Below are 10,386 nucleotides of genomic sequence, written 5' to 3'. Positions count from 1 at the left end.
CTCAGGAAATTCGGGATCAACCTACCCCTGGACCCAGCAATACCGCTCTTGGGAATATACCCAAGAGAGGCCCTATCATACAACAAAAGTATATGCTCTTGGAATCCTATTGATAGTGGAGATACTCCTGGGCTAAGGGTGAAGGGTGTGGCTTAGCCATAGAGCCCTTGTCTACCATACATAAGGCCCTGGTTTCTATCCCCAGTTCAAGAAGAAAAACCAAGTCCTCCATTCCAGTGGACCTCAGTCACACTGCAGTTTGTATTCTGAGAGAATCAGCAGCAAGGGCCCATCCTTATCTCCTAACCCTGCAGTTCTCCCCGTGCCAACCTGGCTGGGCAGCTCACAGCAAGACCTGTTGGTATAAACTAAGTATATGACCGGCTCCAAGGTTGAGGGGAAGGTTTTTATTATAGATACGAGGGAAAGCACAGCTAGAGGCATCTGGAAGATTCTAGAGCAGGGAGACAAAGTCGTACCCTGAACATGACCAGCGGACTGGACTTGGTCACGGGGTGGGGATTGGGGTTGGGTTGGCGAGAGAGGTAGACCAAGAGAGTGTGGGCAAAGGAGATGAAGAGCGCAGGAATGCCTGACGAAACAGTAGGGTTATAAGGGAAAGGAGGAGCAGGCTGAGGGAGGCCCATGAGCTGGAGGAGTACGGGAGTAAGGGGCGGGGTGAGAGAACTCTGAGAGCCACAGGCACCGCTGGTGCTGAGCGAGCCTGGAAGCCAGCAGGAGCTTTGCTATGCTAATAGGCACCACAGCTGGTCTTCTGTTTCTTTTGGACCTGATACGGTTCCCAGCTACACACAGCGTACTTTGCTTTGACCTTACACTCCCGGTTTAACAAAATTGTTACATAAAAGCCACATTTTCCAAATCTTCTGTCTCCCTCCCTCCGATTAAGGAACCAGCCTCAGGGATCCCACTGTGTTTTTCTCCCTCAAGCTTCCAGGCAATAAAAGGCAAGTTTGGAACTTTGAGATGGCTCAGCAGGTAAAAGTGTTTGCCTCCAAGCCGGAGAGCCCGTCCAATCCTGATCGCCCTGCCCCCGCCCCCGCCCCGCCCCCGCCCCAGCGGAAGAAGGGCCAAGTCTCCCATGCTATCTTCCGACCTCCACACTACGGAACAAATACACCCCACACCAAAAATTAAAATCACCATTGCTGAAGTCCTTGGCATCTCTGGGGGCTTTCATCACAGAAGAGGCTCCGAAAATCACTCGGAGACATGGCTATGCTTAGAAATTTGAATAGACCTGAAGAAGGGAGCCAGGGGGCTACCGAGAGGCATTGTGAAAGAACAGAGGGAAGGACTATGGGATATCTAACAATGAAATACAGACGTGTCCAGGCGGTGGTGGCTCATGCCCTTAATCCCAGCACTCAGGAGGCAGAGGCAGGCAGATCTCAGTGAGTTTGAGGCCAGCCTGATCTACAAAGTGAGTTCCAGGACAGCCAGGGCTACACAGAGAAACCCTGTCCCAAAACAAAACAAAACAACAGCAAAAAAGAAATAGAGCCATACAGGTACACTTGACTGCAGAAGATTATAAAAAGCCAGGCATGGTAGATGATGCCCATAATCTCTGCAAGCAGGACACAAAGATGGGATGACCATGAAATTTTGTTATTGTTTGTTTTTGAGACAAATCCTCTCTGTATATAGTTTTGGATGTCCTGGAACTCACTCTGTAGACCAGGCTGGCCACAAATTCACAGAGATCCACCTGCCTCTGCCTCCTGAGTGCTGGAATTAAAGACATGGACCAACATGCCCAGCTTTGTATTGATTCTGAGGTCAGCTTGTGACAATGTGAGACTCTGTCTCAAAAACACAAGATCGTGAGAGCTGGATATACAGAGGCAAGCAGCTGGGCAGTGGTAGTGCACGCCTTTAATCCCAGCACTTGGGAGGCAGAGGCAGGTGGATCTCTGTGAGTTCGAGGCCAGCCTGGTCTACAAGAGCTAGTTCCAGGACAGGCTCCAAAACCACAGAGAAACCCTGTCTCGGGGGAAAAAAAAAAAAAAAAAAAAAAAAAAAAACAGGCAAGCAGAGAGGGAAGTAATATGGAACCAGGGAGGGGGAAGAAGAGGTAGCCCAAGAGGAAAAGGCAGGAAATGCTGCTCAGCCTCCCAGACACTCCTGAAGTCCCTCACTTGCCTAGCCCAAGCTTGAAGAAGCTATGACTCAGAAGAGAGTCACCAGGCCAACTGGAGAGGGACACAGTGCATACAGTCAGAAGGTACTAGGATTGCAGAAGCCCAGGAGAGAGAGGGGCCCGGAAATCAGTCCCTTTAGGCCTAGCTGAAGAGCCCAACCATCCCTACTGCTTTAGCAGGATTTTGGATCCCTGTCCCTGGCCTGCCACACTCTGCTAAATTCTATCTGAGCCACACCCCCAGCCCCTCACTGAGGATTCTAGGCAGGGGCTCTACCACTGGGGGGGGAGGGGCAGCCCCTCACTGAGGATTCTAGGCAGGGGCTCTACCACTGGGGGGGGCAGCCCCTCACTGGGGGATTCTAGGCAGGGACTCTACCACTGAGCCACACCCCCAGCCCCTCACTGGGGGATTCTAGGCAGGGGTTCTACCACTGAGTCGCACTCCCAACCCTCCTTCTACAGTTTAAATCCCTGCCCTGCTTTCTCACAGCGTCTGGATTCCTTCCTAAGCCCTTTGACCCTGACTTCTACTTTCCCCCACCATTCCCCTCCAGTATGGAAAGCTTCCTGCTGGTTATCTACACAATGCAAACGTGTAAACATTCTGTGGAAAGTGCTGTTCTTGCCTCAGACAAACAAGACTGGTAATCTGTCAATCTTAATGTATATTCTAGAACACAGGTACACAGTGCAGCAGTGGGGAAGGGCAGAGATGACAAAGGAGTGGAGGGGAGAGTTTAATATTATCATGTATTTTTAAAATGATTTATTCATTTTTTATGTGCATTGGTATTTTGCCTGCATGTATGTCTGTGTGAGGGTGTCAGATCCCCTAGAGGTAGAGTTACAGGCAGCTATAAACTGACATGTGGGTGCTGGGAATTGAACCCGGGTCCTCTGGAGGAATAGGCAGTGCTCCTAACTGCTGAGTCATTTCTCTGGCCTCTCAGATCTTTAATCCTAGCACTACGGAGGCAGAGTCAGGTGGATCTCCCTCAGTTTAAGGCTAGCCTGGTCTACTGAGTAAGTTCCAGGACAGCCAGAGCTACTTAGTGAGGCCCTATCTAAAAAACCAAAACAAAAGACAACAACAAAAACCAAAGACATTGGTTGAACACTTAGGATTTGTAAACACTTCCCATTGATAATTCAGTACCAAGAGACCTCAAATTCCTAGATGAAGGCACTGAGATCCAGAAATGTGAAGTTACTCATGATCACACAATTAGACAGTGCCAGAGTCCAGTCCAACTCCGCCCCGACAAATACCTCCTGTGACTCCCAGGACTGGCCAGACCCTGTGGGTTACACGGTTGAAGGCACAACAGTGCAGAGGACTTTTATGAGCACCTCACAGTCGTGCCAGTGCTGGGCAGGATATGGCCCGTCACTGCCTGGAAGAAGACCAAGCACTCTGTGTCACCCTTGGCCTGGCACTCCTGGACCACCCAGGTTAGGGAAGGGAGGCAAGCGGCACCAGATGCTGGGCGTGGCTCCAGTCACCCAGTGGTGAAGGGTGCCTAAAGTTCTATGCAAATACGTTTGGGTGTCAGCCAGCTTACTGAGCCAAGAGTCCTGCCCCCTGCCCTTTCTGGAAGAAATAGCCAGACTTTCTGTAAACACTTGGAGGAGTGGAATCAAATAGACCCGGAGCTTTTGAAACTGCTCCCAGAAGTTGAGCTCAGAGTGTCTATGGAATTCTCAATACGAGGCCAGAGAGACAGCTCAATTGGTAAAAGGCAGCTGCAGTCAAGCCTGAAGACCTGAATTCGATCCCTGGCACCCACATGGTGGAAGATAAAACCTGAGTCCCACAAGTTGTCCTCTGACCTCCACACTCAAACACGTCCACATACAACGGATAGTAAGTAAATGCAATAAACTTTTGAAAGTAAATAACAGGGACATTAACAAAAAGAAGCAGGGCGTGGCTGTGCCCGTCTGTCTCAGCACTTGGGAGGCAAAAATTTGAGGGTCACTAGTTCAAGGTCATTCTCGGTTATGTATGGAGTTCGAGGCTAGCCTGGGCTACTCGAGACCCGTCTCAAAAAAACAAACAAACAAACAACAACAACAAAAAAAAAAAACACGGAGGGTTGTGTATGCAGAGCCACCGTAGGCCTTACACCGTCCCAGCTGTGTATTTTCCTAGGGTTCTTTGGCCGATAGCTTCGCGCTTGCTCACGAACTTGCCAGCTGGGTGATACATCCACCTCCTCCTTCCACCGAGTCTTCCCGGCTGCAACCTCTAGCCGGCTGTAACTGCGCATGCGTGCCGACGCCCCCTCCAGCCCCGGATGGGAGGAGGGGATGAAAGTGAGGTTGGGCCCCGCGGCTTGCCGGGGCTCCTTCTTTCCCTCTCTCCTTCCCTCGGGCTGCGTCTCCTGGCGCTCACAGGGCGGTGCAGATCCGAGGGTTGCAAGGTAGCACTCAAGGGTAGCCGAGACGGGAGGGTTCCGGAGCCCCATCCCTGGGGAGAGGCCTCCCTGCAGGTGAGGAGGGCAGGGCAAGGTCCTGGTCCCCTGGAGATAGATTGGGGGTTGGACACCGGGACGCCGCGGACGGTAGACTTAGGTCCGGGTGCCCTGGTTCTTGAGGAGTGCATGCGATGCCAGATGTTTGAGACTCCCTCCAGTGAAAAGTCCATTCTTTTCGTCTTTTTCTCCAGGTCTCCCTATCCTACGAGGTTTCCAGTTCTACACCAGGGATGCGATTTAGCGACCAGAAGGACAGGGTGGACACAGCATCCATGGACTGAGACTAAAGGCAGGTTAAAGCCCCCTTTTCCACTTGAAATCCCTGCCATTGCACCCAGAGGTCCCACCTCTGGGACAGTGTGGCCAAAGGCACGCCCACGGAGCTCAAAGACCCGCCCCTGGGCTTGGAAGGCAAGGCCACTGACTGCTGTGATGCTCTTTGTATAGCCCCGCCCCTCCCAGGTTTAGAAGCCCCGCCCACTCTAAAATAGACTCCAATCCCCACCCAGCAAAGAAATAATCTCTTGGTTTGATTTGCATATCTCCTCCCAGGGTGTGCTTAGGCTCGGTCTTCTAGCCCAGCTGCTCATTTGAATCAAGATCAGACTTAACCAAAACCCAGGTCCTAACTGACTTTCTAATTTTAGGCCCCCACTACTGTCTCTGTGAATTTGGTAATCACCGGCGTCACTCCCACCCTCTTAACTGCTACCCCTGGGTTCCTCTGCCAGCAAGATGCTGGGTGGAAATGTGAAATCTGAGGCCACTTGCCAGGACCCGGTGACCAAGGGAGGTGAGAGCAGCCCGAGTTGTACATAGGGATCATTCCCCAGGATTGACAGCTGAGAAGAACCTGTTAGAACCATTCGGAATTACCCACACACCTGCCTCGCGCTCACGCGCAACAGGTTGCAAAGGATCTTACCCTCGCCCACCAATCTGGCTGGACCTTCCATTTGCTGGGGCTCTGGAAACCACAGGAGGTGCATAGGGGATAATGTGGGATTATGGGTAGAACTGGAAATGAATACTTTTACTAGGTTTCAGGACCAGAATTGACAACTCTTTGAGATAGAACGTGGGGTGAGAGGGCAAACAGATGTGATCCTTAATGGGACACCATTGTGACACTTGCCTGCTCAGACACTTTGAGATGCCCCTCTGGTATTAAGAAATGGCAGAGCCCAGCGTGGTAACTCAGGTCCCTAATCTCAGCACTCAAGAGGCATTGACAGGGAGATCTCTGAGATTGGGGCCAATTTGGTCTACAGAGAGTTTTCCAGGACAGCCAGAGCTGCACAGTGAGGCCCTGTTTCAGAGAGAGTGGAGAGGGGAGGCAGAGCCTGGCCTGGGCCCGGGGCATGCCTATTAGTAGAAGCTCACCAGCTCTCATGTCCCCTAGTCCCCCACCAGGACTTGCCCAGCCAGCCCGCCGCATCTGGGAGCGTGCCCTCCCGGCCCCGCCGGCGGCCCCCACCCCAGCGCCCACACCGCTGTCCGGACTGCCCCAAGGCTTTCTCGTACCCATCCAAGCTGGCCACGCACCGGCTAGCGCACGGCGGCACCCGCCCGCACCCGTGTCCCGACTGCCCCAAGGCCTTCTCCTACCCGTCCAAGCTGGCCGCGCACCGCCTCACGCACAGCGGAGCTCGCCCGCACTCCTGCCCGCACTGCCCCAAGGCCTTCGGCCACCGCTCCAAGCTGGCGGCGCATCTTTGGACCCACGCTCCCTCCCGCCCCTACCCATGCCCCGATTGCCCCAAGTCCTTCTGCTACCCCTCCAAACTGGCAGCCCACCGCCACACGCACCACGCCACCGACGCCCGCCCCTACCCTTGTCCACACTGCCCCAAAGCGTTCTCGTTTCCCTCCAAACTGGCGGCTCACCGCCTATGTCACGAACCCCCCACTGCGCCCAGCAGCCAGACCACTGGCCACCACCGATGCTCCAGCTGTGACCAGGCTTTTGGTCAGAGACGCCTCCTATTGGTTCATCAACGCAGCCACCACCAGTCCGAGGGCCAGGGAGAGAGGGAGTGAGCTGTTGCTCCAGCCGCCCATCTGCCTCAGCCACGTGTCAATAAAGACCTGAATTTCCAAGCCCTGTTTTATGTGTGGACTTTCCTCTAACTGGGAGAAAGACAGGGGCTTCATACATGTAGCCCAAGCTGGTCTGGAACTCTTCCATCCTCTTGTTGTGGCCTTCCAAATCCCGGGTTCCAGTTATATACGCCATCTCTTTTGGGATTTGCTATCCTGGAATTGACTTAGATGGTTGGGAAAAATTCTATTTGTGTGGAAGGGCAGTTGTTATCCGATTGGCACTGGATTCAAACCTCGAGCCTGGAGTTGTGGTGATAGGAGTCCCTCCTGCTCCCTTACACACACACACACACACACACACACACACACACACACACACACACACACACACACACACACACACACACACACACACACACACACACACACACACACACACACACACTTTGTATGGCAAAGGTAAAAAGCCTGATGGCATCTTGGGTTGGTGAGGCACACCAGCTCTTTGTTTACTGCTGAAAGTAACTCGGTGCCTCAGCCTTGGCCATAAGGCATTTACAGCACACACTTACTTGTGGCAGGGATTTATCCTGTACACTCTAGCCTGTGATAAAGTCATAAAGGAACAGCAGTTTGGTGTGGCCACACTGGGAACAGGCCATCACATACCCACCACCAGGGACCAGGAAACAGAGGGCAATGTGTGGCTGTAGGAAAGAGGCAGGCACTGTGTTTACAAAGTGCTCTGAGCACAGAGGGTACAGAGGCCAAAACAAAGGACAGACCACCAGCAGCAGCACCCGTACTGGGAAGCTCAACACAGGAGTGCCTCTGAATCTCTTGGGAACCTGGGACAAGGTGTGTAACTTTTCTCTGGGAGCTAGGACTTTGTGTTTTCTGTTTGTGGGATATTTGTTTTTTTGACAGCATCTCATGTTTCCAGGCTGTCCTTGGACTTACGTGGTGCTGGGGACTGAACCAGGACTTCATGAATGCTAGGCAGGCTCACACTTTTCAGTGGGTTGGTTTTGTTTGCCTGCATTTATATATGTGCACCATATGTGTACCTGGTGCCTGTAGAGATGAGAACGTTAGAGACGGTTGTAAGCCACCATGTGGGTCCTAGGAGAACTCCGGCCCTTTGCACAAACAAGTGCCCTTAACCACAACACCATCTGTTAATCCACCATAAATACACCACCCTCCTTTTTTGGCTACCTGTTCACTGCTTTATTTTTTTAAACATATGGTCTATGTAATCTTGGAATTCACTCTGTAGACCAGGCTCCTTCAGTTCCAGAGACCTGCTTTCTTCTGCCTCCCAAGTGCTGGAATTAAGTGTGTGCCACCAAACCTGGTCGCCATTTTAGTGTTTTAAGATAAAGGTTATTCTGTAGCCCAGACTGGCTTAAGTTTATGGTAATCCTCCTGCCACAGCCTCCTGAATGGGGACCACAGGTGTTTGCCAACTCTTGGCATAACAGGGTTGCTGTAAACTGTGTCATGCCAGGCATAACAGGGTTGCTGTAAACTGTGTCATGCCAGGACAGGTCAGGTGGAGCCTGAAGGATGAGGGAATTGATGTTTCCTACATCTGTGTTCTGTAGATCTAAATTACACACCTACTGTCTGTTGAGCCCTGCATGGGGTGTTCAGAGAGGACCAACTCCTGAAAGTTGTCCTGACCCCCCACATGCATGCTGTGGCACATGCCCCTGCTCCACTAAATAAATAAAGCAGAGCTAGGAGTGGTGCTACACTCAAGAGGCAGAGGCAGGAGGATTGCAAAAGCTCAAGACCAATCTGGTCTACATAGCAAGTTCTAGGCCAGCCAGGGCTATAGAGTGAGGCCCTGCCTACAAATAAAATTTACTAACAACACACACACACTAGGTCTGTTGGCAAGAACCAGTCTGAGTGGCTTGGCACACTGCTTTCCAGACACTAGGGAGGTGAGAAGTCTGCGGTGGTGTCATCTGTGATCTTCAATGTTCACAACCCTGTGCTTGTACCAACATATGCCAAGCCCTACCTGTCACCAGGGGATGGCAGCGTTTTCCTGTAAGGAGCCAGACAATTTACAGGAGTTTGTCTTTCTCCATCACGAGCGTCCCAGGGATCCAACTCAGGTTGTCAGGCTTAGCAGCAAGCACCTTTACCTACTGAGCCGTCTTCCTGGCCATCTGGGGTTTTTTGTTGTTTTGATTGGTTTCTTAAGAGATGAAAGGAGAGGTTTTCTTGGCTAAGGTTCAGGGATTACATCATGACGTAGAAAGCATGACGGCTGAAGCAATCAGGGGTTAGGTCCATGGCAGTGGAACATTCAAGACTGTGGCATGGCCTGTTCATGCCCTCTCAGTAAGCAAGAGCTGTTTCGATTTTTGAGATAGTTATTTCGAGCTGGTCTCAGATGCATTATGTAGCTTAAGATAACCTGAAATCTGCTTTATTTATTTATTTATTTATTTTGGAGACAGGGTCTGGCCTGGAACTTACTCTGTAGATCAAGCTGGCCTAAAATTCAGAGATCCACCTGCCTCTGCCTCCCTAAAGGTGTATACCATCACACTTGGCTCTAAGTCCTATTTTTTTTATACTTAGTTTTACTACTTGATGTGTATGGGTGTTTTGCCTGCATGTTTGTCTGTGTGCCATGTGCATGCCTGGCACCTGTGGCAATCAGAAGAGGGCATTGGATCCTCTAGGACTGGAGTTATAGGTGGTTGTGAGTCACCATGTGGGTGCTGGAAACTGAACCTGGGCCCTCTGCAAGAGTCAATGCTCTTAACCACGGAGCCATCTCTCCAGTTCTTAAGTTCTATATTTTTTCCAGAGGTAGTATCTCACTCTGTAGCCCAGACTGGCATCAAGCCTACTAAATGCCCGCTAAATGCATATGCCACCTAGACCAGGGTTAAGATACAAACTTAGCTGGGCGGTTGGTAGCACACACCTTTAATCCCAGCACAGTGAGCTTCAGGACAGGTTCCAAAGCTACAGAGAAACCCTGTCTCGAAAAACCAAAACAAAAACAAACAAAATACAAATCGAAAGAGTAAAATCCCAAAATGTTTAGATGAAAAGTATGGAAAGCAGAATTATATTAGAGACCAGAAGAAGAAAAAAATATACACATACATATATATGTAGGAAAAAATACATTTTTCCCTCCAAGACAGTGTTTCTCTGTAGCTTTGGAACCTGTCCTGGAAGTAGCTCTTGTAGACCAGGCTGGACTCAAACTCAGAGATCCGCCTGCCTCTGCCTTCCAAGTGCTGGGATTAAGGCATGTGCCACCACTGCCCGGCAGAAAACATATTTGAAATCAAAAATAAGCACAAATCATGAACGAAGAGACAGATAAGCTTGACCATGTAGAGTTAAACCCATGAGGAGACTTGCCCCGTGCTCCCTGAGATCGAGGAGGTGAGGAACTAAGATCTGAATGTTCCAGAAGTGGACAGAGGGAGTGAGCAGGCTGCTGTGCCGCAAGAGGCTGAGGAAGCCTTGGTCAGGATCCTTTCTCCCTTCCAAAGCTCAAATGGCGGTAGTGCTCACACAGAAGTGAGGCACAGTGATGCCTGTTTTATAAGGCCAGCATTTGTGAGGTGGAAAGGAGGGCCAATTCAAGGTCACCCTCAGTTACTTAGGGAGTTTGAGGCCAGCCTTTGGCTATGAGACTGGCTCAAAAACAAAGAA

The 10,386-nt window shown here is 51.1% G+C and overlaps 1 protein-coding gene across 3 annotated transcripts; it reads left to right on the top strand.

Moving 5' to 3' along the window:
* Nucleotides 1–4,448: 4,448 nt before the first annotated feature.
* Znf575 (zinc finger protein 575) lies at nt 4,449–6,801 on the top strand. Of its 3 annotated transcripts, XM_026786064.1 has the most exons (3): nt 4,449–4,590; nt 4,836–4,933; nt 6,047–6,801. In XM_026786064.1, the coding sequence occupies exons 1-3, from the start codon at nt 4,478–4,480 to the stop codon at nt 6,682–6,684; spliced, it is 849 nt and encodes a 282-aa protein (XP_026641865.1). In that variant the 5' UTR covers nt 4,449–4,477; the 3' UTR covers nt 6,685–6,801. The 3 variants fall into 3 exon arrangements, 2 of the variants coding, with proteins under 2 accessions (XP_026641865.1, XP_005361169.1); XR_003378169.1 differs by lacking the exon at nt 6,047–6,801 and having other exon boundaries at nt 4,509–4,659; nt 4,836–4,916; XM_005361112.2 differs by lacking the exons at nt 4,449–4,590; nt 4,836–4,933 and adding an exon at nt 5,293–5,437 and having other exon boundaries at nt 6,047–6,796.
* The last annotated feature ends 3,585 nt before the right edge of the window (nt 6,802–10,386 follow it).

Source organism: Microtus ochrogaster, linkage group LG4 (genome assembly GCF_000317375.1).
Source record: "Microtus ochrogaster isolate Prairie Vole_2 linkage group LG4, MicOch1.0, whole genome shotgun sequence".
NCBI classification, from domain to species: Eukaryota; Metazoa; Chordata; class Mammalia; order Rodentia; family Cricetidae; genus Microtus; species Microtus ochrogaster.
Note: the sequence above shows the minus strand (reverse complement) of the source record. Positions and strands in the feature narration are given on the sequence as shown.

What these genes read in the sequence shown, in the direction of transcription:
- Znf575 (XM_026786064.1), top strand. Translation starts at nt 4,478, where the DNA reads ATGAAAGTGAGGTTGGGCCCCGCGGCTTGCCGGGGCTCCTTCTTTCCC. An exon ending in GCAGATCCGAGGGTTGCAAG is followed by an intron (nt 4,591 to 4,835) that starts GTAGCACTCAAG and finishes CTTTTTCTCCAG; the next exon opens with GTCTCCCTATCCTACGAGGT. An exon ending in TCCATGGACTGAGACTAAAG is followed by an intron (nt 4,934 to 6,046) that starts GCAGGTTAAAGC and finishes CATGTCCCCTAG; the next exon opens with TCCCCCACCAGGACTTGCCC.